Genomic DNA, 27,223 nt, shown 5'->3' on the forward strand with positions numbered 1-27,223 from the left:
GAAAAATTAAGAACAAAATTAAAACATCAGAGGCGGACACGGGGTGGGTCCAACGAAAATTTGTAAACTCCCTATCAAGACCTGTGAGCATAGTGTGGATCTTTATTGCCTTAAGTAATAAAAACAAACAGTTGCGTTTATAGGCATCCTTTTATTTAAGATCAAGGTTTGTTTTCAAGATTTTCTGTTACAAGCTATAAAGAGAAAACACTTCTATCATTTAACCATTATTAAAGAGAGCTCAGTTTACTTAATTTTTTTGCCGACCCGGGCCGCGAATAGAAAATTATTTTTCCAACCCATCATTCTTAAAGAAACCGTAAAGTTTTAACATTTTACAATAATCTGTAATCACCATATTAGCTTATCATTGGTTAATTATAACCATTTCACATATACAATTTCGAGATGGCTGAAGAGACCCCAACTGTTTAACTGGTTCGAATCTGATATCTGATATTACATTTGTAAATTAACAAAAGAAACTTTAGAAACTTTCACTGGCACTTACTCTCACAATCTGAAGTTTTTCTGGCGGTTCGTAGCTGATGGCGAAAAGGCCGGGAGTGAGGGCTTCCACTGGCGAAACCACCAATTCAAAATTGGAGGTCGCCGGGCTTGCTTAGTTCCCCATGATGGTTTCTTTCTCTTTGGGGAGGGGGGGGGGAGAGAGACTAGGACCCTGTCAAAACAGGGTAGTAGTTGTTAGGCACAGCCATGTTGCCTGGTAGGAAGATGGAGGGCGATGCGCGGCCGACGTCGTGGTTAAAAGAAAAACAATATGCGGCACCAGACAAGAAATTTGGTTCGCGGAGAAGCTTGGATTACTACATAGAGGCTATGCTGAGATGACTAAAATAAAAAACCAAAAGGTAAATATGGAAACATCCCTTTTCTGATCAGACTACATCTTAGTACTGTTGCTCGGCGTCAGCTTTGATTTAACTGGACGGAGCCCGAAACGCGATCAGCGGACTACCGGCGCGGTCGTTCCAGGGTGCAGAGAAAGAGTCCACTCACATCCGCGCCGCGTCGCTAATTCAAACAAGGACTTCGTCCTAGAGGGTGGAGGGGCGTCGGAAACCTTCGGAAACTCTCGTCGTCCGGCCCGAAGTGAACTAACGTAAAAGACTTCCCTCTGACGGAGTTTGCACGCACTAAGGTCGATCAGGGGCGAGTCGCGGTTCAGTCGACTTAAAAAAAAAACACACCCTTATGTAACCAATCAATTTGAAAAACAAAATTTCCAAAAATAAATTAAAAACTATAATAAAAGATAAAAAACCGTGCTGAAAACCCTAATTTCCGGCACAAAACCTTTTTCCAAAACATAAGGTTTTTGAGTAAACTTTGGCGGTTTTGATGATAAAATTGGGTGTATTTGAGGCAGATGTGGAAGGGAAGGGTAATCCAAGATGGCGGCGGACTGGAGCCTGGTGGAGGTCACAGCAGGTTGCCAGCTAGCCTGGCCCCTCGCCCCTCGCCCACAGACCCGGGCTGGTACCGGTGGCATGAGGGCAAGGCAATACCTCGCTCCAGTGGACAGACTCGGCCGAGCGCAGTCACGAATGTATCAGCTCTGCAGCTCTGTAGCTCTGCAGGTCCCGAGACACAGCACTTCAGACATGACACATTCTTTCCGAAAGGTGAAGTTTTGAGATTGGATCAAATTTTTGAGCCAGATATTGGGAACATTCTCATCCTACGAGGAAAATTGTTAAAAGTGAATTTAGGGAAAATCTATTTAACTTTAACTTAGGCACATAACGACGCAAGTAGACCCAATTGTTAACTTAAGTAACATTTGCAACAAAAAAATAGGAAATTGGATTTTAGGTTGATTTGATCTAAATCCTGTCCATGACATGACAACTTCGCAGTTGTTTTTACGAAATATGAGTGATTATTTACATTACTTCGCACAAAACAAACGCGAGCCAGTCCTTAAATCTCCCCAGAGATGTGTAACATCTGACTCCCGAACGGGCAGTTACACTAATAATACGTAACTTCGACACGAAATATACCGTTCATTTCTTTCAAATAATGCCGAGTGTGGTAAATATAAGCAAACTGTGTTTTCAGCTACATTTTTGGACGCGAATCACTTGAAGCTAAAGCAGCTGCCGGAGCAGCTACGTCGACTGTCGAATCATTCGACGTGCGGACAGAAATTTTAAATTACATAATGAAACGGTTCCGATAAAAGAGAAAAAGACTTGAAAACATACAAAACCCAAGGATTTGGACTTGATTTTCGTCAAGGAGTTTTATTAAAATACTGTTCATCTAGTTAAAATCCAATAAACAGTTAATATTTTTAAGTTTCCCTTTGATTTGTGGAATTTAGTTTTCACCATTCGCCATAGATGTCAGCACCGTGGTTACACATTTACGTTACATGCGTCTTCCTCTCCACTCCGGACATTTGCCTTATTCCAAGATTTAAGATGTTACATATCAAAAACTTTGGTTGACAAAGTCTTGTCCGACCACGCTTAGGTGCAGAAGGGCCCTGCATTCCAGAAGGCTCTGGCTATGACAATACCTTAGAACCTCTCTAAGAAATACAAATGCCGAAAGAGTGAGAGATGCTTGAATTTGAAGGGTTGATGGCAGGTGCAGCTGGTACACAGTTAATAAAGTTTGCCTTGAACAGTTGGCTGATGTTTTTCATCTAGATGTTCTTCCTCTTCGAGATCACAGTGCTGCACGTGGCTGCAGGATGCTACATGGCTCACACAGCTCAGCTCAGAGCAGCACAGCCCAGCCTTCTTGCACCTGCACATTGCACTTGCACTTGCATGCAGCCAGTTGCAGGGGCTTGCATGCCTCCACCCATCCAGAGCCGCACTTGCACATGGCGTGCTGCAGCTCTGGTTGGAAGAAGAGAGGCCATATTCAAAGTGGATATCTAAGCTGCAGACTTACAGCATGTATACGGTATCTCATCTAGAGGCACTTGATTGTTCCCACCCCGTACAAGGCAGCTATAAATTTCTTGTCAGCTGTGAAGATGGTCTTGACATCAATATCATTGAAGGACAGCAACGGAAGGCTGAGGTCGGGGGTTTTGGCCAAAGTTTTCAAGGTTTCCACCTTTCCTTAATCAAACAATGTGGATGTAGTACCGCATCCGCTAACAGCGTGCAAGAAGAGGGTGTGTTGAGGCAGCCTTTCATGCAATGCTGTGTTTGGATGAAACCACGTACAAAGGGCTCTCCCTCTTCCTTGTTTGAGGAAGTAGACGTTGGTTGATGCTGACAGTGCCAGGAGATCAACATCCTCGCCTACAACTGCCACTGTGTTGTGATCAGATAACAATGAGTCTGTCAGCTTCCTCTATGCTAGATGGGACGACACTTAGGCCCCGTTTAGTTTCTACCTCAACAATGAAATCATGCGACATTGGTTGCATTCGTTTGCCAAGAAGTTTTCTGAGGAAACTTTGGCGACATGTCTTCAATGATGACCAATTCAACGACATGCTTTTTCGCTGCCTCCTTGAGTGCTCCACATGTGTGGTGTGGTAGATGATGCACAGTATCCGCCAGACACAGAGGTGTAGTGGCAATGTGTGAAATTGCTATATGTGTCACAGATGTTGGAGAAAGTTTGACCAGTTGGCCACACCACGCTTCCATCAACCACGTTTCTGTTTCTCCTGCTACTGTGTCTGTCACAGAGTACAAACACTTGTACAGGTTTGCTTTCCTTTCGTTCCTCATCCCCCCTTCGACAAACAATGGCATGAGATAGGGACTGAGCTTGTATTGTGACGAGTTTGGCCGTCACCTGTTTGTTTCTATTCTTCGTCCGGGTGAGGTTGTGCCCGTTTAACCGTAAGGCGTCACTGCTAGCTGTGTGCTGGAAGCGCCCCTTTTTTTGCGGTGAGTGCGACGCAGGAAATTTTGGTTTGTGAGGTTGGTGGTTGCGTTGTTGTTTTGTTGTGGTTTTGAGCTGCTTGAAACATAAGAAGGGAGAAAGGAGTGAGGTGGAGTGGGACGAATTGGGTCAAGCTGAAGAGAAACAGGCCAGCTGTGATGAAGTTGTTTTCGGGGAGTCTTGGAGACGAGACTATAACGGGTAGCGTCTAGGAAGAGTGTTGGGCTTGACAAGGGAAATGGGGATTGACGAGTGTTGTACGACGCACATGAGAGGTTGTGGATTCGCGGTGCGCGAATAGTATAGCAGTGAGCTATAACATGCTTTGTGTCGTTTTGGTCTACGATGGCAGAAATTCCTGAGGTGGAATTGCCCCGTTTCTCCGGTGGTGGAATTGTCCCGTTTCTCCGATGGCAGCAAATTCCATAGGTGGAATTGTCGCGTTCCTCCGATAGCTGAAATTCCTGAGATGGGATTATACCATTTCTCCGTGCCGCAAGCAGCCATTTTCCTGGATTTTGCCTGTTTTTCGAGGAAGGGCAGAAATCATATGTGACCCAGGTTGGAATAGATTTTAGTTTATATTGGATAACGGCCTGATTACTGCACAATCAAAATAAAAAAAAAGGAAAATTTAAGTGCGGCGTGACTTTTGAAGAATTATTGTGGTTATTGTGAAGCTGTATAGTCCGCGTTTGATATATATATGTAAAGTCATAAATTTTAATTTTTATGTGAACTTGATTGATGACAGTATACAATTTTATAGAATTATTTAGACATTTATGTAAGTGTATTAGCCACCAGCATGTTTGTAATCTGCAAAACCGTTACTTTTAGTGGCAAATGTCGCATGAGGTGATCTTAGGAAAGTTATATAAATGTATTAGCCCCAGCATGGTTGTAATCTGCAAAACTGTTAGTTTTAGTGGCAAATGTGGCGTGCAGCTATTAATATAAATTGTTGTTGTTATTACCTTTTGCGCTTTGAAAATATTCCTAAATAATAAAGGGAAAAGTTCTAACGCCTGAACTTAGTGTTTGTTTCTTAGAGACTCTCCCTCTTCCCCTTACTGTACCGGTGGGAGAAGAGAGAGAGACTCATTTCAGTATGTTAAGAATTCGAGTAGCGCCTCTTCAGATGCTTTGGCAAGATTCATTCCTTATAAAAGAATGGTTGGGTTGACGATACTTCCTTGTCATGGATAATAATGCCCAAGGAATGCCCAAGTTCATCGTAGCTAGAGGCTTGATTCCATCGTTCCATTTGAACTTTACTGTCTTAAAATCTCCACCAATGATACGAGTGATCCTGCGTACCGACCTCTCTGAAAATTGGGCAATTATTTCTTTCGTTGCCAACAATCCATTTACTTATAGATATGAGCTGTTACATTTCTTGAAAAGGTGGGTAAACTGTCCTGTATTCCTTCTTCTGTTCCCTTTCTCAAATACGACCTTCAGGCCTCGGAAACAAAAGAATGAGTTGAAGGGCCCTTCAGGGGTTTGATCCACATATTTTTCCTTAGTTTAGACTAATCCTTATAGGCCTATAACAATACCATAAATTAATTAATACCATAAATATTCTGACAAAATATAGTATTAAATTTAACCTACAATGAATGTGTAAAAATACCACACACTTGATAACGCGTACTTACCAGGAACGTGGTCAAAGCACAGCGTTTTTCTACCTATTAGAAGTAAATGAGCTAGTCAGAATACACGAAAAAATTTGCGTGTTTTCCCTTACAGTGCGCAACAAATAGAAATAGTTGCAATGATATTCGTGCGATGTGATGATACACTTTAGGAATGTCATGTGTATGTTTAGTTTAGAATAATTTGAATTTTTTTAAGTTAACCTTTAGAGAAACTATTATCTTTGAAAGATTTGTATTTGTGCAATGGGAGTGCATGACTTGATGTAGGCTTTTGGACATACGCCATTGCTTAGCACATGTACCTATGTCTGCAGAAGAAAACTACAAAAAAAAAAACACAAATGACAAAAAAACACAAATTAAGCAAAAATTGCTGTTGTCAGGATTTAACGCCACACAATATTCCACAACAGGAATATGGTCAACAAACAAGGAAAAAACAAAGAAAAATGGACTAACAGAACGAAAAAAAACCCACAAATGATGACAGCACAAAAATTCCAAACACAAAAAAAAATTCAACACAACAGTTGAAACGAGACAAAAAAACACAGCAAAACGAAAAGACGAAACAAACACAAATGTTTTCCAAAAAAAAAAGTGCTGTCATCATTTGTGGGGGTTTTTTCGTTCTGTTAGTCCATTTTTCTTTGTTTTTTCCTTGTTTGTTGACCATATTCCTGTTGTGGAATATTGTGTGGCGTTAAATCCTGACAACAGCAATTTTTGCTTAATTTGTGTTTTTTTGTCATTTGTGTTTTTTTGTCATTTGTGTTTTTTTTTTTTGTAGTTTTCTTCTGCAGACATACATGTGCTAAGCAATGGCGTATGTCCAAAAGCCTACATCAAGTTAGAGAAACTGCATTCATTGGTATATTTTCAACTCGTTAAATGCTCGTGTGAGTTCTGCTTCCTCCTGTGCCTCTGGAAATAAGAATAACCACACTATGCTTCTGTCTCCATATTAGTAAACAGCGCCAGAATGTTAGCTACTGCCTGGCTGACAGCGAGGAGCGCAGCTAGCTGCTGTCTGCTTGCGAGTCTCAGTGAGGCTGGAGAGACTGCAGGACCTGTGTTGCGCTCTAGCGGGGAAGCCTGACGACCAGCTTCTCTTAACTGTGTGCGTTTACTCAGTCATAGAACACTCATGTTCATATCATTAATAAGGCACACAAATAGATAATGTAATGTCTACTATTTTAACTAAGGGGAGAGTTGTGCATTTATAGGGTGAATAAATTCGTGGCGTGACACTTCAAAGGAATTTCAGTTATTTAAAAATAATTTTTAATATGTTTTACAGATATGTTCTTCATACGAGGTACTAAGTTGGTATAGCTCTCATATTTGTAATATTAGGCTGCCAACTATGTTCGCATGATTGTTCGTTAACACGCTGTAATTGACAACATGAGTAATTAATGTTACGTGGCCGGACGAATTAGAGCAGGAGGAGCTGGAACGCCTGGCAGCTGTGGAAACTGTTTGCCACTGCGTGGTACGATCCAGGGCCGGTCCTAGGGCGGTGCACCGGGCGCCATCAAGGGAGGGGGCGCCGGAATCAACCGACACATGAGACGAACGACGGTGACGATCGGTCTCACGGGAAAATGGACGAATTGAGGTACCCGCCCTCCGAAGTCACGGTGTCAGATCTCCAAATTGAATGAATCCAAATTAATAATGATTATGTGCACGACAGCTCTTTTAACGTGGCTCATTCGTATTACATTACTAGCAATTGTTTATTTACATCATGTGTCCCACAGTTTACAGTGGCGCTTCATCCGGCCGTTACTTGAACTGCTTGGCGCCTGAGTCTTCCAATTTCCAGTCGTTCATTTGGGGCAAGTGGGGCGCGGGGTTAAATTTCGTCCGTCACTTGTTTCGCTAGGCAAGCATTGTCTATTGAATTGCCAAGTCGTTCAAACATTCGCGAGTGTATATCTGTGTTGTACAGTGTGTGTGTCGTTAGATTATTACAGAAGAATTCTTAATAGAAAATAGAAGTAGGTAAGTATTGTTTATATAAGTTCCTTTCTAGTAGTGGAGCACACATGCGGATACCGATTAATCGCATATTAACAGCAACGTATCCAAAGTTTTGTAAATATGACGTCTTCGTGCATGTTCGGCGATGTTTGTTTTAACGAATAAGAAATACATATTGCGACAAGACGTTGGCGACACTTAATTTCCATACATATACATTGCATTGAAATGTTATTAACGTTTACTTGTTCTAAACGTTCACAATCGTTCTGAAATTATCTCCGTTATTTTAGTACTGTAACCCTTCTTCCTCCTCAATTGGAAGAGGGGTTGCGTCCCCGACTCACTCTGGGCGCGAAGGGAAAAAATAAATATTAAAACCAGGCATAAAAAGCTAAACAATATAAATTCCCCACACCACTGCCCAGGGGTCAGGCCAAAAAAATTGAAAGGATATATTAGCAGAGTAACCATTAAACAAACAAGAGGCAAGACTTTGGACGTATGTTATTAAAAAATAGAAATTTGCAAAAATTATTTTTACTATACATAACCATACAAGCTTAGTTACAAAAGCTGACGTTAATAATGGCAGCATCTTATCCCCATTTGCGATACTAACAATAACCTTTAAAAAATCGTAAAAATATAAATACTGATAACAACAAGTATAAAAATATATAAGGGCGTGAGGCGTGGCCACTATAAAATATCAAAATTTACTGACTGCCCTAATACCAAAAATCAAACAAGACAATCAATACAAATATATAAAAAATCTACAAAAATAATACTGAAGTACAAACAAATTATTTAAATAAAGTTCTTAAACTCTCAATCAACGGTTTAGTCTTTCTTCAGATGTTCGTTGCTAAAGACTTGCCAAAAAAACAAAGTTAATATCCTAGGCGTGCGCTGGCTTCCTGACCTTCCTCACCAACTCCAGAGTCTAATGCCACGCCGGGCCATAGGTACGAATTCACAAAGGCGTGAACGATGACCAAAAAAAAATTATCTTATTTTTAAGGGAAATGTAGCAAAAACTCTTCACGTAACATAACCATGTTACCACAGAAGTATTTATCATCAGCTTCAAACAAAGTCTTACTTCTTTATTAACTTGCCAATGATTTTATTAAAACGTAGAATGGCCGCACCAACCAACATCAGGCTGCGCATGTAGTCCAATACCAATCGCATACATTTAATAATACTGCACAAGCTGATATATTAGCTAAATGCAACTTTAAGTATGCAAATTTCGAAGACAAAGTCTCAAAAACAAATTTCAAAATGTTCGTTTCTTCCAAACTTATAAACATAACTTATCAAACAGGCAAACGGGCGACCTTTTTAAAAAATCCCACACTGGAACAACGTGTGAAACAAATGGGCCTCTTCGCCAAACTGGCTAATAAAAGTTCCGTCCAAATAAAATTTAGTATGGGAAAATACACATTTCACTAGGTTTGCCAAAAACCACTGCAGTACCACGAGGGTAAAAATCAAAATTGCGGCCTCTCTTTACCTTGATAAGTTCAGTATCACAGGGCAATCCATTGCCCTGTCACCCAGCATGGAGCCTCCATCCCAATACTCTTCGTCGCCCGTTGCCGTCCGGCACACCAGTCCGCGCCGTCACATGGCTCTCTCTTCGACGGTCGCTCGCCACGCACTCTCTCGCCCCAGCTGATTTTTTTCTTCCCGGCAAGCCGAATGTCTGACGTCATCAGCCAACCGCCGGGCGCTCACCAAGTGGTATTTACGTGAAACACAATCGATATTCTTAAACTCATAATCGATAGCTACCAAACGGCGTATAACTAATTAACAGAAACAAATATAATTTAAAAAATTTACAGATAAATTAACATTAATTAAAAAAGGCGTAAAAATACGTGAAATAAGAAACCATATAAAACTAGAGACCAGCAACAAAAATAAATTACAAGTAAAAATGTGGCCCTGCCGGCCACAACCTCCGCCTTGAACAAAAAAAAAATTTAAACAGCAACCTTAAAAAACTAAAACGTCAAAAAAAAACCTTGGACTTGGAGACAAAGTATTCTCAAAAACTTCTAATCCAACAAACCAGCCCAAACTCAAACAAACAAACCTGCAACAAGGAAAACTTGCCTCCAAAGCCTCAGTCAAAATTTCAACGCTCAAAAAAAAAAAAAAAAACAAGAGAAGGATTTTCCAACAAGTAACGGAAAAGACAAACTAAACTCACAAACCGAACAAACGGGATCTAAGTATGCCAAAACAAACAAACAAGCTCCAAAGTCAAGTCCGAAACGTATTAAACAAAACCTTCTCTTTTAAAAACAAAAAAATCAAAAACTAAAGACCACTATAATTCCTGGTGCTGTTCTTGCTCCCGCTTCTTTTTAAAGCAAACTTTTTCTGAATGACCATTTTTGCCACAAAAACCACAAACAAATTTCTTAACCTTCGAAACCGAGCAATCCTTAGCAAAATGCCCTACCTTATTACACTTAAAACAAGTCTAATCAAATTTTTCATTACCCGGCGTTTTAAAACAAACCGGTTTAAAATTGATTTTGCCTTTACACTTATCGAATTCACATTTAGCGTAAAAAATATTATCTACCTGGATAGCCCAAGTGTTGAGTTCCTCCACACTATTAGGTCTGCCAATAAATGCGCTACAAAACGGTGATCATCTAACTGCAGACCAAATACATTAACGTGATTTCTAATATCCTGTATAAATTCTAAGGTGCTTTCATTTTCCCGTTGAAAACGGAAAATCAATTCCTTAATTAGATCGTCCTTCACCCTCTTAGGGCACAAATATTCCCACAAATTCTCTTTCACTACCGACCATCCAACAGACTTATTTATACCTGACGTAATCACGTCTCTAGCGATCCCGCTACATTTAGTCGAAATACACCTTAACAATTCTTGCTCATTTTGTAAACAACAATTAGTTTTCAAACTATCTACTCCCAAGCAAAACTTTATTAAATCTCTTGGCCCACCGGAACATAAAGATGGCAACCTATCCAGTTCTTTGAAAAGTAATTTACTTTGCATAGCAGTATTCAATGAATTTACTTGGCTGATCTCCGAATTCTCCACATTTTCCTCAACAGGTTTTTTCCTCCCTTCTTTAATGTGGGTACTTAATTTCCTGCGTAAGGTATCAATGTCATCCTCCAGACCACTCTCTACTCCCGCTGCTTGCAAATTAGCGTAAACCTGTTCTTTGGGAAGTTTATAAATCCAAGAAACTGCCATTATTAAAAAAATCAAAAAAGTCAGCAAAATCGCAAAAGTCCAAAGTCTCTGCCGAGCAGAGTGGCGCAGGTTGTAACCCTTCTTCCTCCTCAATTGGAAGAGGGGTTGCGTCCCCGACTCACTCTGGGCGCGAAGGGAAAAAATAAATATTAAAACCAGGCATAAAAAGCTAAACAATATAAATTCCCCACACCACTGCCCAGGGGTCAGGCCAAAAAAATTGAAAGGATATATTAGCAGAGTAACCATTAAACAAACAAGAGGCAAGACTTTGGACGTATGTTATTAAAAAATAGAAATTTGCAAAAATTATTTTTACTATACATAACCATACAAGCTTAGTTACAAAAGCTGACGTTAATAATGGCAGCATCTTATCCCCATTTGCGATACTAACAATAACCTTTAAAAAATCGTAAAAATATAAATACTGATAACAACAAGTATAAAAATATATAAGGGCGTGAGGCGTGGCCACTATAAAATATCAAAATTTACTGACTGCCCTAATACCAAAAATCAAACAAGACAATCAATACAAATATATAAAAAATCTACAAAAATAATACTGAAGTACAAACAAATTATTTAAATAAAGTTCTTAAACTCTCAATCAACGGTTTAGTCTTTCTTCAGATGTTCGTTGCTAAAGACTTGCCAAAAAAACAAAGTTAATATCCTAGGCGTGCGCTGGCTTCCTGACCTTCCTCACCAACTCCAGAGTCTAATGCCACGCCGGGCCATAGGTACGAATTCACAAAGGCGTGAACGATGACCAAAAAAAAATTATCTTATTTTTAAGGGAAATGTAGCAAAAACTCTTCACGTAACATAACCATGTTACCACAGAAGTATTTATCATCAGCTTCAAACAAAGTCTTACTTCTTTATTAACTTGCCAATGATTTTATTAAAACGTAGAATGGCCGCACCAACCAACATCAGGCTGCGCATGTAGTCCAATACCAATCGCATACATTTAATAATACTGCACAAGCTGATATATTAGCTAAATGCAACTTTAAGTATGCAAATTTCGAAGACAAAGTCTCAAAAACAAATTTCAAAATGTTCGTTTCTTCCAAACTTATAAACATAACTTATCAAACAGGCAAACGGGCGACCTTTTTAAAAAATCCCACACTGGAACAACGTGTGAAACAAATGGGCCTCTTCACCAAACTGGCTAATAAAAGTTCCGTCCAAATAAAATTTAGTATGGGAAAATACACATTTCACTAGGTTTGCCAAAAACCACTGCAGTACCACGAGGGTAAAAATCAAAATTGCGGCCTCTCTTTACCTTGATAAGTTCAGTATCACAGGGCAATCCATTGCCCTGTCACCCAGCGTGGAGCCTCCATCCCAATACTCTTCGTCGCCCGTTGCCGTCCGGCACACCAGTCCGCGCCGTCACATGGCTCTCTCTTCGACGGTCGCTCGCCACGCACTCTCTCGCCCCAGCTGATTTTTTTCTTCCCGGCAAGCCGAATGTCTGACGTCATCAGCCAACCGCCGGGCGCTCACCAAGTGGTATTTACGTGAAACACAATCGATATTCTTAAACTCATAATCGATAGCTACCAAACGGCGTATAACTAATTAACAGAAACAAATATAATTAAAAAAATTTACAGATAAATTAACATTAATTAAAAAAGGCGTAAAAATACGTGAAATAAGAAACCATATAAAACTAGAGACCAGCAACAAAAATAAATTACAAGTAAAAATGTGGCCCTGCCGGCCACAGTACAGTTATTTTCCGATAAGAATCTTAACTTATTTAAATGTTAACATATGATTATACACAAAGGCCAAACATGAATAGCGTAATAATTTATTACCATATAAAGCGGACGTTTCAAGAATCGGTAATCGGTAAAGTCATATCAGTGCACCACTACTTTCTAGTGTATTCTGTGGTACTGCGATAAGACATATCCACTTATCAACGAACGAAACCGCACGGCGAGATTAAACACGGTGTCTTAGGCATGTAATGATTACGCGCGTTTGTCGAGTATGTTTCTCCTTGCAGCCCGATGTACTGCGCTTTTGTAGTGTATTTATTATAGTGTATGTATGGTAGCTTTTGTATGAAAGTGATGTACCTGTTACGTAATAACTATTATTTAATCTTTGCCTATACTGCGTTTTATATATAAGGTGGTAAAGGTGTAGGTACTAGTTTGTTTTAACAAATTTGTATAGGCCTACTATATATTATATATCACTCTTGTTAAAGTTATTTATTTTTTGTCCAATAACTATTAAAAAACGTTTTGTCTAAGGGCCTGTTTTACTGCCTTTATTTAAGTGACAATTAGCGTAACTGAGTTTTTACGTATTTTGAATGGAAAATAAATGAAAAATCAATCAGTTATACTAACTGCCAGTAAATAAAGGTGGTTAAAAACAGGTCCGTAATTAATTAAAAGTGCAAAAAACGGGTTTTTAAATAGTCCCTGAACTTAAATAAAGGAAAAAAACTTAATTTAATTATTTTATAACTGGCTACTGCCGGCGATTTCGATCGCGTGGGTCCGTGGGAATAGATTATCGCACATCAGAATTTAAATCTTTAACTCAAGTATGTCCTATTCTATGTCACTGATTTTCTGATATCATGTATGTAACGAGTGATGCTTAAATGTGTCTTTTACAGATTAAAAAACATGTCACAGTCTTAAAAAAAATTGTCTGGTGCACAAAACTTAAAAAGGAAACGGATAAAGCAAGCCGAAAATGAAAAATTTGCAAATTTGCTATAAAAATTTTTGAGAGTCGAAAAGTTATCTGACCCTTCATCACCAGAACTTCAATATCAACAAGCAATAGAAGAAGACCCGCTTGAAAAAAGTTCTGATCTTGAAGATACACAGCACCATTTTCAAGATGATTTAGCTGTTCCTGGAACCTCATCTGCATCTCAAAATATTACAGAAGAAGTTGTAACAGATGAATCGTTATCATCATCTTTTAAAGAGAGAAAACTAGATGATATTTCAAAATGGCCGCTTATTATTGACTCTGCAACTAAAGATGAAATCCTTCTTCGAGGCCCTGTTTGTAAGGAAATGAACAACGAAAATTACCCAAAGAATTGTGACGGCCGTCATTTTTCAAATTCGCATTTTGAAAAAGTAATGCCAAATGGGGAGATTTTTAAAAGAAGATGGCTCGTGTACTCTAAATCTGCAGATAAAGTATATTGTTTTTGCTGTCGTTTACTCAACACAAACCCCAACTCTAATTTGGGAAAAGAAGGATTTGACGACTGGCGGCACTTATCAACGCGTATCAAAACACACGAAACATACTCAGATCACCGACGTGCTTTGAAGAGTTGGATACAAGCATCGATTAGGTTGAAGAACTGTAGCGGGATAGACAAACAATTACAAAAACAGATTGAAGATGAGAAATCGAGATGGGTTGCTATCCTCGAAAGAATGATGTCGATAGTGTTCTTCTTGGCGGGCAATAATTTGGCGTTTAGATGGAGCTCTGAAACATTATACACCCCTAATAATGGCAACTTCTTGGGTTTGGTGCAATTATTAGGAAAATTTGACAATGTGATGATGGAGCACCTCCGCCGTGTTGTAAATAAAGAGACTAATGTCCACTATTTCAGCAAACGCATTCAAAACGAATTAATTGGCTTACTTGGAAGTGAAGTTCGAAATAATATAGTGAATATGGTAAAGTCAGCTAAATACTTCTCCATCATTATGGACTGCATTCCTGATGCAAGCCACATTGAACAAATGTCACTAACATTCCGGTTCGTTGACGTAAATGAAGAAGAAGTGGAAGTGCGGGAGTGTTTTGTTGCTTACAAGCCAGTAAGTGACTCTTCGGGAGGAGGACTCACTGGCCTCTTTCTGGATACGATTGTACAATAATTTGATTTAGACATGAACGATTGTAGAGGTCAAGGCTACGATAATGGAGCGAATATGATAGGAGTGAACAAAGGTGTACAAACCAGAATTTTAAACCTATATCCTCGGGCATTTTTTAATCCATGTGGCTGCCACAGCTTGAATTTGGTGATAGCAGATGCAGCCAAAAGTTCCGTTAAATCTGTTTCTTTATTTGGATTTCTCCAAAGACTATTTGTTTCATTCTCTGGATCAACCAAACAATGGGAAGTTATATCCAAGCACATAGACGGATTATCATTAAAAAAAGTTTGCGAAACTCGCTGGGAGAGTAGAGTTTCTAGTCTTGCTGCTGTTCGCTTTAACTACACTTCAGTTCGTGAAGCCCTTCAAAATCTTCATGAAGAAACTAATGACTCAGTTGCAGCATCAGAGGCATTGTCGCTTATTCAGAATATGGAGCAATTTGAGTTCATAATTACAATGGTGACTTGGTATGATATATTGTTTCAAGTAAACATTGTAAGTAAAGCTATGCAGTCTGAAACTATGGACTTACCAAATGCATCGCAATTACTGAAAAACTGTTCGGAATTCGTGAAAGAGTACCGTAGCTTTTCCTCAGCTCTAATTACAGCTAAAGAAATAGCGTCTCTAGCCGAAATAAACCAAGTTTTTAAGGCAGTCCGATCGCGAAGAAAGAAACTGTTATTTGAATATGAAGCCTTAGATGAAACACCAACTGATCCGGAGGAATTATATAAAATGAACGTTTTTTACCCGATGATAGACACAATTGAGAATACATTGGTTACACGTTTTAAACAACTGTCAAAATTCAATGATACATGGTTATTTTTATACGACATTAAAATAATTCTAGAAAAATCCATGTTGGAAAAAGCCTGTGCTGAACTGCAAATCACTTTAACCGATGGAGAAAAATGTGACATATCTGGTCATGAATTGGTTGAAGAACTTGTGAGCCTGAACCCATTACTAAGACATATTCAGTCAGGAGAGCCAATAAAAGTACTTCGACTTATAAAAAAAATGATTGGCAAGATATTTTCCCGAATGTATGGACAGTGCTTCGTATCTTGCTAACTGTGCCTATAACTGTTGCCAAAGGATAACGAAGTTCAGTAAATTAAAACTTATAAAAACCTACCTACGGTCTACTATGTGACAGGAAAGACTGTCCGATCTTGGAATTTTGTCTATAGAAAATGCTATTGCCCAAAAGTTGAATTATTCTGACTTGATAAAAAAATTTGCAAGTGCTAAAGCTAGAAAAGTGATTATCTAGGTATTTTTTTAATATTTTTACTACATGTCTACATACTTGTTGATTAATGTTTGCATGGAACATAGAATAAATTAAAGTTGATAATCATTATATTTATTATTATTATTATTTGTCATTTGTCCACTACATATATCACATATAGGTAATCGCACAAACTGGTCAAACGAACATTTCTAAGATTTGACATTTTAGACAGCAGTAATTCGGCTTAATAATCTGAGGCGGCTGCTTTTTTTTGGTGGAAAATTAAGCAACCAGTTTAACAATATTTTTTTTTTATTTAGAGGGGCGCCATTTTTAGATCTCGCACACCTAAAAATTTTGATAGGACCGGCACTGGTACGATCAATGCATTTATAGTGGATTTGTGGTTGGGAAATATGGTGTGTTGAACAAGTTGAACCATACTCGCAGCTAGGGTTAGCCATTAGCGCTTAGTGTAAGTTAGTGGCGATTGCTAGGCAGGAGTAGCAGAGAATTTCTGTGCGGACAGGTTGCCACAGTGGAAGCATCCTGGGCCCAACATGTCCTTACTTCTCCGACGTCTGCGGAACACCGAGACAGAAAACTGTTGGCGGATGTGTGGACCTCCTGCACGTGAAGAAGAGATCCTCGAGACCGTGAGTATACTGCCCTTTACTAGTAAACATTACTTTCTATGTGAGTTTCATCATGGTGCACATTGTTCACCATCTGTTGCTACTCTTGTATCTACTGCAAAGTAAAAAAAAAATATATGTACACCCTATTTAAATCACAAGGGAATACAATTTGGTATTAAAAATATTCTTTAGCTAAAATATTATTTTTTTATAAATATTGCATCAATTATTTTTTTAATCAAATTACATATTTCTTTCGTGACAGATAAATGTCGACCCATTTGTGAAGCAAGTAAAAATCTTAACCTGCCCAGTAACATGTTTGTATCTGCCTATTATAAGTAATCAGTTTCTTCTAAAGTTGTCATCTTTCCCAAGCATTCACTGCCTATATTCTTAAAATAGCTATCACTAGCCTCATAGTCATAATCATCGATATTATTTGCAACGATCAGTATCATCAACTTACACATTGCCATCTTCATCTAGCTTACCGCAGCATTTAGACATGTATGACGTTACAGTCGTTGTTTGAGGGTTGTAACACTTCTACTCATATCAAATTCGGATTTGGGCACAACATATTATCAACTTCAATAGCCCACAATTTGAGCTAAGCAAAACATTTAGGTCTACCGACAAATGAGCATTCACGCCTCACTTCAGGATTTACATTTTCTGTTATTAAAGAAAGTAATTGCTCCTCAATTAAATTAACATCCAAAACATTGGCATGATTCATCACATCCTGATAAACTCTACAGTGGTTCCCTTTTCACGCTGAGAACGATGAACCCAATTACGGGTCAAATACTCCCTGACTCACCTAGGGCAAAGATGTTCTCACAATTTATTTTTGCGATACTCCAACATTAATATTCTTAATATATAATGTAACCACGTCCCTAACTTATCCACTAAACCTGCTGAAGATGCATTGAACAATTCCACTAGCCCTTAATACATGTGTCCCAACTTGGTGGAGTGCATCAACAATTCGGTCAAGACTGTCCTAACAATGTTTCAACGTGTGAAGCAGAGAGGGTGGACACCGAGCTGACATCCCTAAATGTGGCCCTGAATTCCGCACCGCATGGCGTGCCAGGGAAGACACCGAGGATGGTGTGTGGTGGAGAGCTGCCTCATAAGCCTTTAAGCCTTTGGGGTGTTTGAAGAGTCTGGCAAGAAGTGGGAGGAGGTCTGGAGTGAAACCCAACAACCGCTGCATAAAACACACATTATCATGGTAAAGAAAGATAATAAAGACAGATCCGATTCCGATATCATACCCAGTGATTTAGTTGTGTGTCGGATAGTAAGCTTGAGTAAAGAGGTTGATTTTATTTAGAGGAAGTTGTGCCCAGCTTTTGATGTGAACTTATGGACTTTATGTGAAGGGGGTGGGGTAAGGAGGGAGATGTGGGAGGTGAGGGTAATAAATTAGGAGTGGAGAAATAAAGGAGGGAGTTGCTGTGACCTTGAATTGTTCCAGAATTAAATCGCTCCCCTACTTAATGTCTACCTTTCGGTACTAGTGGATTGCCCTGGATTGTAGTTAAGGCCAATGTCACATGGGCGCCAATAACAACACATGTGATAGTGTTCACACGGCCTGATCACACGGCCTGGTCACACGAGTGGAGGAACAACATGTGTGGAAGCACTACTATTATTATATTGGTGCACTTCAGTTTTTTTTACTGAATTATTGTAAATGTTCTAAATCAGTGTTTTGTTCTTTATCTTTTGAGAATATGTGAATATAATTAATAACAATTACTAATAATAAATCTTTGTTTTTGTATCGAAATTATTGACGAGGCACCGACATATTTGTCCCCAAACTTCTAGCTTCTTGTGTTTTTCTATATACGTTTGTGAAGATGAATCCCGTGTATTTCCCTGTTATAAAACAGTAATTGAATGAGTTTTAGTTTCGGGAATTCGTTTCCATGTTAAATGATTTGTGATGCCTATTGGATGAATGTATATGTAAATGAATGAAACTATGTACTTCCAGCACTTTCTTTGTTTGATATTAAGTCTCGCATTACAGTTGCTTCAAGATTTCCTACTAGAAGTGAATCCTTTTTGCTTATCTAAATAATTATCTTGTTATTGTATCTTCATTAGCTGGCATGAAAGCTCTTTATGACGGAGGTACCATCACCGTAAATTTCAAACCTGCGCTACTCTGCTTTTCTGGGAGTAGTTTGCTCTCTGCGTGTGCCATGGCTGGTACCGCTACTCCAGTTGGGGTAGGCTGAGCTGATTGTATGTCGGGAAGAGAGTGATGTGGTCTTGAGGCGCCAGAGACTGGGTGGGCCACGTCACGAGTCAGGGCTCATCAGAGGGACCTGGAGGGACTTGGCTCTGCTGCCTTCAATTCTTCCCGAGGCCTCACGAGTCACCAATCTCAAACTCATTAGCGACGCAGAGTTTTGAAGGCATTTCTAAGTAAATGTGGTAGAGCTTATGTTCAGTTGCCGAGCGATGGAATTACCGAGATTCTCTCTTTACAGCATTTTAAAAGAAGCGTGCTGAATGTTGTCTGTCCGCCTGAGTGCTAGAAAGCTGTGAAGCGTGTGTTGGTTCATGGCTTCCAGCATCCCAATGGTGTTCCTTAATTCCATGGTGACGCATGCTGAGGTGCTCGAGCTACAGCTGATGCAGTTTGTTCTGGACAATGTGTCCCCACTGGTTATGCATAACAGCACCATGTTTGCCATCCCTATTAGCCCACAGGAGCTTCGTAATTGGAGCTGCGGAACAGAAAGCTGGCAGTTAGCACTGGCTCGGCTATGGGAGCTACCATGACAACTCAGATCTGAGAACCCCTGTGACTCGCTTCAACGAGCGGGAGCGCGCATGCTCGGAGCGAGTTGTGCCTAGTGTAACTAGAGTGCCCAGTGTAGGCGAGCCTCTTGTGCGGGGAATACCAGGATTCACACCAGGCCACTCTATGGCCCCAACAGTTCCAACTTTACCGAAGTTCGCATAGATTATAGGATAGCATACCCACTATAGGATGAAACCGCACTGGAAAGATAATGAGATAGTCTTTCATAAACATTAGTGATGGAAAAATTACAGAAATGTCAAACTATATTTTAAAAAATCTTTAAAAAAATGTGGACAGCTGATAAGTTTGGTTAGCTAAAATAAAAATACTGCGAAATCTTGTGAAAGTTTTGTTCGGTAAGCTACATTAACATTACTATAAAATAATAAGACCGATTGGTTACGTTAAGTAAGCTACATACATTTCAAATGGGTAGTTCCTAACCAACCATTAAAATTATATTACAATTTGTTTAATGTCGCTAATCCAACCTATTAAAGTATCCAGACTTTTAAAGTGTTTTTAATTTGCTATCCTAAACCCAACTACCCATTTACTCTTTTAAAATTTTTAAAAGGTAGCTAACATTATCTACACACAATATTTAAACAAATTTTAATATAGCTAACCCGACCTAACCAAACATTCTCACGATATCACAAATTTGTAGTGTCACGAAGGCGAGAGACTTATTAACCCAGTTCTAACAACATTATATGAATCGTAACAGTATTAACAACATGACTAAAATGGCAAGTTACTAATATTTTGGATGTTTTTATTTTTCAGAATTTTCGGAACTGCCAATAACCTATCAGCATAAAACATCTAACAAATTACTCCATATATATAAATTAAATTTCTAAACCATGACGTGTTGATTTTAGATAAAGAAACAGAGGAAAACCACCGAGTATTAAATAAATGAAGATTCACGAATGCTGGTGTGAGAATAAGCGCCCAGTTGGGCGGTGCAGGAGTGCCAACTGTGTGCGCAGGGCCGCCCCATGCCATGAGGCGGTGCAGGAGTGCCAACTGTGTGCGCAGGGCCGCCCCATGCCAGGAGGCGGTGCAGGAGTGCCAACTGTGTGCGCAGGGCCGCCCCATGCCAGGAGGCGGTGCAAGAGTGCCAACTGTGAGCTGCAGGGCCGCCCCATGCCAGGAGGCGGTGCAAGAGTGCCAACTGTGTGCGCAGGGCCGCCCCATGCCAGGAGGCGGTGCAGGAGTGCCAACTGTGAGCTGCAGGGCCGCCCCATGCCAGGAGGCGGTGCAGGAGTGCCAACTGTGTGCGCAGGACCGCCCCATGCCAGGAGGCGGTGCAGGAGTGCCAACTGTGTGCGCAGGGACGCCCCATGAGGCGGTGCAGGAGTGCCAACTGTGTGCGCAGGGCCGCCCCATGCCAGGAGGCGATGCAAGAGTGCCAACTGTGAGCTGCAGGGCCGCCCCATGCCAGGAGGCGGTGCAAGAGTGCCAACTGTGTGCGCAGGGCCGCCCCATGCCAGGAGGCGGTGCAGGAGTGCCAACTGTGTGCGCAGGGCCGCCCCATGCCATGAGGCGGTGCAGAAGTGCCAACTGTGTGCCGCAGGGCCGCCCCATGCCATGAGGCGGTGCAGGAGTGCCAACTGTGTGTCGCAGGGTGGCCCCATGCCATGAGGCGGTGCAGGAGTGCCAACTGTGAGCTGCAGGGCCGCCCCATGCCAGGAGGCGGTGCAGGAGTGCCAACTGTGTGCGCAGGGCCGCCCCATGAGGCGGTGCAGGAGTGCCAACTGTGAGCTGCAGGGCCGCCCCATGCCATGAGGCGGTGCAGGAGTGCCAACTGTGTGCGCAGGGCCGCCCCATGCCAGGAGGCGGTGCAAGAGTGCCAACTGTGTGCGCAGGGCCGCCCCATGCCAGGAGGCGATGCAAGAGTGCCAACTGTGTGCGCAGGGCCGCCCCATGCCAGGAGGCGGTGCAAGAGTGCCAACTGTGTGCGCAGGGCCGCCCCATGCCAGGAGGCGATGCAAGAGTGCCAACTGTGAGCTGCAGGGCCGCCCCATGCCAGGAGGCGGTGCAGGAGTGCCAACTGTGTGCGCAGGGCCGCCCCATGCCATGAGGCGGTGCAGAAGTGCCAACTGTGTGCCGCAGGGCCGCCCCATGCCATGAGGCGGTGCAGGAGTGCCAACTGTGTGTCGCAGGGTGGCCCCATGCCATGAGGCGGTGCAGGAGTGCCAACTGTGTGAGCAGGGACGCCCCATGAGGCGGTGCAGGAGTGCCAACTGTGAGCTGCAGGGCCGCCCCATGCCATGAGGCGGTGCAGGAGTGCCAACTGTGTGCGCAGGGACGCCCCATGAGGCGGTGCAGGAGTGCCAACTGTGTGCGCAGGGCCGCCCCATGCCAGGAGGCGATGCAAGAGTGCCAACTGTGAGCTGCAGGGCCGCCCCATGCCAGGAGGCGGTGCAAGAGTGCCAACTGTGTGCGCAGGGCCGCCCCATGCCAGGAGGCGGTGCAGGAGTGCCAACTGTGTGCGCAGGGCCGCCCCATGCCATGAGGCGGTGCAGAAGTGCCAACTGTGTGCCGCAGGGCCGCCCCATGCCATGAGGCGGTGCAGGAGTGCCAACTGTGTGCCGCAGGGCCGCCCCATGCCATGAGGCGGTGCAGGAGTGCCAACTGTGTGTCGCAGGGTGGCCCCATGCCATGAGGCGGTGCAGGAGTGCCAACTGTGAGCTGCAGGGCCGCCCCATGCCAGGAGGCGGTGCAGGAGTGCCAACTGTGTGCGCAGGGCCGCCCCATGAGGCGGTGCAGGAGTGCCAACTGTGAGCTGCAGGGCCGCCCCATGCCATGAGGCGGTGCAGGAGTGCCAACTGTGTGCGCAGGGACGCCCCATGAGGCGGTGCAGGAGTGCCAACTGTGTGCGCAGGGCCGCCCCATGCCAGGAGGCGATGCAAGAGTGCCAACTGTGAGCTGCAGGGCCGCCCCATGCCAGGAGGCGGTGCAAGAGTGCCAACTGTGTGCGCAGGGACGCCCCATGAGGCGGTGCAGGAGTGCCAACTGTGAGCTGCAGGGCCGCCCCATGCCATGAGGCGGTGCAGGAGTGCCAACTGTGTGCGCAGGGCCGCCCCATGAGGCGGTGCAGGAGTGCCAACTGTGTGCGCAGGGACGCCCCATGCCAGGAGGCGGTGCAGGAGTGCCAACTGTGTGCGCAGGGCCGCCCCATGCCAGGAGGCGGTGCAGGAGTGCCAACTGTGTGCGCAGGGCCGCCCCATGCCAGGAGGCGGTGCAGGAGTGCCAACTGTGTGCGCAGGGACGCCCCATACCAGGAGGCGGTGCAGGAGTGCCAACTGTGTGCGCAGGGCCGCCCCATGAGGCGGTGCAGGAGTGCCAACTGTGTGCGCAGGGACGCCCCATGCCAGGAGGCGGTGCAGGAGTGCCAACTGTGTGCGCAGGGCCGCCCCATGAGGCGGTGCAGGAGTGCCAACTGTGTGCGCAGGGACGCCCCATGCCAGGAGGCGGTGCAGGAGTGCCAACTGTGTGCGCAGGGCCGCCCCATGAGGCGGTGCAGGAGTGCCAACTGTGTGCGCAGGGACGCCCCATGAGGCGGTGCAGGAGTGCCAACTGTGAGCTGCAGGGCCGCCCCATGCCATGAGGCGGTGCAGGAGTGCCAACTGTGTGCGCAGGGCCGCCCCATGAGGCGGTGCAGGAGTGCCAACTGTGTGCGCAGGGACGCCCCATGCCAGGAGGCGGTGCAGGAGTGCCAACTGTGTGCGCAGGGCCGCCCCATGCCAGGAGGCGGTGCAGGAGTGCCAACTGTGTGCGCAGGGCCGCCCCATGCCAGGAGGCGGTGCAGGAGTGCCAACTGTGTGCGCAGGGCCGCCCCATACCAGGAGGCGGTGCAGGAGTGCCAACTGTGTGCGCAGGGCCGCCCCATGAGGCGGTGCAGGAGTGCCAACTGTGTGCGCAGGGCCGCCCCATGCCAGGAGGCGGTGCAGGAGTGCCAACTGTGTGCGCAGGGCCGCCCCATGCCAGGAGGCGGTGCAGGAGTGCCAACTGTGTGCGCAGGGACGCCCCATGCCAGGAGGCGGTGCAGGAGTGCCAACTGTGTGCGCAGGGACGCCCCATACCAGGAGGCGGTGCAGGAGTGCCAACTGTGTGCGCAGGGCCGCCCCATGAGGCGGTGCAGGAGTGCCAACTGTGTGCGCAGGGCCGCCCCATGAAGCGGTGCAGGAGTGCCAACTGTGAGCTGCAGGGCCGCCCCATGCCATGAGGCGGTGCAGGAGTGCCAACTGTGTGCGCAGGGACGCCCCATGCCAGGAGGCGGTGCAGGAGTGCCAACTGTGTGCGCAGGGACGCCCCATACCAGGAGGCGGTGCAGGAGTGCCAACTGTGTGCGCAGGGCCGCCCCATGAGGCGGTGCAGGAGTGCCAACTGTGTGCGCAGGGACGCCCCATGCCAGGAGGCGGTGCAGGAGTGCCAACTGTGTGCGCAGGGCCGCCCCATGCCAGGAGGCGGTGCAGGAGTGCCAACTGTGTGCGCAGGGCCGCCCCATGCCAGGAGGCGGTGCAGGAGTGCCAACTGTGTGCGCAGGGCCGCCCCATGCCAGGAGGCGGTGCAGGAGTGCCAACTGTGTGCGCAGGGCCGCCCCATGCCAGGAGGCGGTGCAGGAGTGCCAACTGTGTGCGCAGGGACGCCCCATGAGGCGGTGCAGGAGTGCCAACTGTGAGCTGCAGGGCCGCCCCATGCCATGAGGCGGTGCAGGAGTGCCAACTGTGTGCGCAGGGCCGCCCCATGAGGCGGTGCAGGAGTGCCAACTGTGTGCGCAGGGACGCCCCATGCCAGGAGGCGGTGCAGGAGTGCCAACTGTGTGCGCAGGGCCGCCCCATGCCAGGAGGCGGTGCAGGAGTGCCAACTGTGTGCGCAGGGCCGCCCCATGCCAGGAGGCGGTGCAGGAGTGCCAACTGTGTGCGCAGGGCCGCCCCATGCCAGGAGGCGGTGCAGGAGTGCCAACTGTGTGCGCAGGGCCGCCCCATGCCAGGAGGCGGTGCAGGAGTGCCAACTGTGTGCGCAGGGCCGCCCCATGCCAGGAGGCGGTGCAGGAGTGCCAACTGTGTGCGCAGGGCCGCCCCATGCCAGGAGGCGGTGCAGGAGTGCCAACTGTGTGCCGCAGGGCCGCCCCATGCCAGGAGGCGGTGCAGGAGTGCCAACTGTGTGCGCAGGGCCGCCCCATGCCAGGAGGCGGTGCAGGAGTGCCAACTGTGTGCGCAGGGCCGCCCCATGCCAGGAGGCGGTGCAGGAGTGCCAACTGTGTGCGCAGGGCCGCCCCATGCCATGACGGCGGCTCGGTCGACCCAGCCGCGCGCGAGCTGGGCGGCGGGAGACCCCTCCTACCGCGAGGCGCTGTCCTCCCTGCTGTGGCAGCCTTACGAGTGCCGGCCCCGCCTCCCCTCCCCCGGCAGGGAGGTGGCGGGCCAGTCGCGCGGCGACCCCCGCCCCATGGAGTCGCAGGCGCTCGTGCCGCCGCCGCGCACCTTCGCCTCCACCGAGGCGCAGACCGAGGAGCCGGAGGCGGCGCGCCTTCCCCGCCGCCAGCGCCGGAGGCGGCGCGCCCAGGCCGTGCCCGACCTGCTGCACTCGCACCTGCCGCCGCCCTACTGCGCCGCCCCCGCGCCCGTGCTGGTGGCCGCCAGCCCGCCTCCCAGGTCGGTGTGTTCCCTGTGTTCCTGAGCTAACCGACTACCTGTTCCCGTGTTAACAAGTCATAGACTCGTGTACACGTGTTAATTTTATTCCTTACGGGCACTGCAGATCTTGTAAACAATGGCCGTACTTCACGTCTCGTGATGTTTGTAAACAGGTTGTCGGGCAGTCTTTGACTCGCACGTAGTGCTGGAGGGAAGCCTTCTTTTCACAGACGAGAGAGCCAAAACCCGAAGTTCTTGTTTTTTTTTTTTTTTTCCCGTATCTTTAATGTAGCTATCCTAACCAAATAAACCGTCCACAATGTGTTTAAAGTATTTATAATGTAGCTAACCTAACCTAATTGACCATTTGTATAGTATCCTTTTATCAACACCGCCATATTTATTTACAATAAACGAAAAAAAAAAACAACCGAAGATGCACGATCGGGCACGATTGTCTCTCGCGTCTGTGAAAGAAGGCTTCCCTGGTGCTGGCGGGACGGCAAGCCTGGCTAGAGACAGGCTCGCTTTCCCCTCGCACAAAGCCGCGGTGAACAGTGCAACAGTGTGCCGGCCCTTACCACAGGCCGCGGCGTTGCCACGTCGCGCCTGACCTCGTCCGCGCTCTGCCGTTCCCGCGCGGCCGCCAGTACCTGTGGCACCTCGTGTTGTGTGCCGTGTTTCCCCAGTACTCTGTGGGCAGTTAGTGAATAGTCAACACAAGCATTATATTGAAAAAAAGATGTTCATGTAATTCGAGACATATTAAAACTTTTAAACTAAACCTAATTTAGTAATTAAAAACCAAATGTTTTGCTATGGTCCAATTGAAGTATAAAAATATACTTTGTTTTTCGAAATAGTTTTTTTTTCTGTGCACTTTCTGTGAGGTTCCTACCACAGTAAGCCATAGAATTTTGAAAATTATTGAAGTTACAATATTAATGACGAAACATAAAAAAAATATAAATGTAGGCTAAATGTAAAACGATTTTATCATTTATGTACACTTTTTTCGTTGTGGTTTGGAGCATTTCAGCAAATGGCTTACATCTATGAATTGAAGGGGTATCTTAAAAGTTATAAACTTGGAGCCAGGTAGTTTGTAAAAGTATTTTTCAAAATTGTTCTGAACATTTGCGGCATATAGAAACAAAAACTCATCTTAAATTCAAGGCGTAAAACTTGTATACAACAGCAATTTTTATTGATGATTTTCTAATATAATATAAATTAATTTTTAAGGTATTTAATGTGTTAAAGAAATATGCGTGTACAAACTAGGACTAGTTGTTTCTGATACCAAAATAGTACCTAGGTACCTAATATTGAGATGTACTAGGGCAAGTCTGTTTAGTGGAGTACAATGGACGAGAGGTAAAGCTTGCCGAAGTTTGTAAGCATGGGAGGATAATGAAGATACGTGTGCCTTTAGCCTTTATCTCTAATTGTCGCCTTTGTTGATACTAACACAGTTGCGATGTCCGTATCCAGGCAAAGACACGTGGTCGACCATTTGAAACAGCGAAGTATGTAGTTGACTGCGTAGTCTACTAGTGGACGCACATGGATTTTTTTTTCCTAACCTAACTAAAACTAAGTGTGTTGGGGAAGGTTCCGGGTTAGGGAGAGACTCTAAGTGCGTCTCAGGCCGAAGCCCATACGCTCTAATCACGCAGGGTTAAGCCATGCAGGAGGGGTAGCATGCATCGTGTGCTAGGAGAGGAATTGGCCAGCCATGGCAGCGATTGGCGCCATGACTAACTCCCCTCACTGACTATACTAGACTAAAACTAGATAAGTTGAGCCCAGGTAAAACCTGCATAGACACAGGGAAAACATTGGGCTCTGACATGCGGGATGCAAAACTTCATGCATTAATATCAAGCAGGAGGCTTACGGGAAAACAGAAGGATGGATCTGGAAGAAGAGTTGGACGGAGTAGAAAAGAGTCTACCATGCGGGGGGGGGGGGGGGGGGGGGGGGGGGGGTTGCGGGCTTGGACATCGCTGTGCGCATTGGTTTGGGTGGCACTGGTTGTTTTCCGCCGGGCTGCCAGCCAGCCCACGCACATGGTTGTGCGACAGTGTCTCCTTTCTGGGTCAGGGAAGCGCT

The 27,223-nt window shown here is 44.8% G+C and overlaps 2 protein-coding genes across 2 annotated transcripts in view; both read left to right on the forward strand.

The window, feature by feature from the left end:
* The window catches only part of LOC134535415 (uncharacterized), a 152,636-nt gene that overhangs the window by 54,187 nt on the left and 71,226 nt on the right, over window positions 1-27,223 (forward strand). Inside the window, exons 2-3 of the mRNA XM_063374490.1 lie at window positions 16,504-16,630; window positions 24,742-25,126. Coding sequence (XP_063230560.1) covers window positions 24,756-25,126 — 371 coding nt within the window. The 5' untranslated portion in view covers window positions 16,504-16,630; window positions 24,742-24,755. The remainder of the gene's footprint in view (window positions 1-16,503; window positions 16,631-24,741; window positions 25,127-27,223) is intronic.
* LOC134535243 (SCO-spondin-like) lies at window positions 21,104-24,175 on the forward strand. The gene is made up of 11 exons (XM_063374313.1): window positions 21,104-21,222; window positions 21,283-21,468; window positions 21,629-21,711; window positions 21,816-22,004; window positions 22,114-22,246; window positions 22,367-22,483; window positions 22,588-23,005; window positions 23,108-23,430; window positions 23,490-23,665; window positions 23,726-23,908; window positions 24,015-24,175. Exons 1-11 carry the CDS (start codon window positions 21,104-21,106, stop codon window positions 24,173-24,175), a joined length of 2,088 nt encoding a protein of 695 aa, XP_063230383.1.

This window comes from Bacillus rossius, chromosome 8 (assembly GCF_032445375.1).
Source record: "Bacillus rossius redtenbacheri isolate Brsri chromosome 8, Brsri_v3, whole genome shotgun sequence".
NCBI lineage: Eukaryota > Metazoa > Arthropoda > Insecta > Phasmatodea > Bacillidae > Bacillus > Bacillus rossius.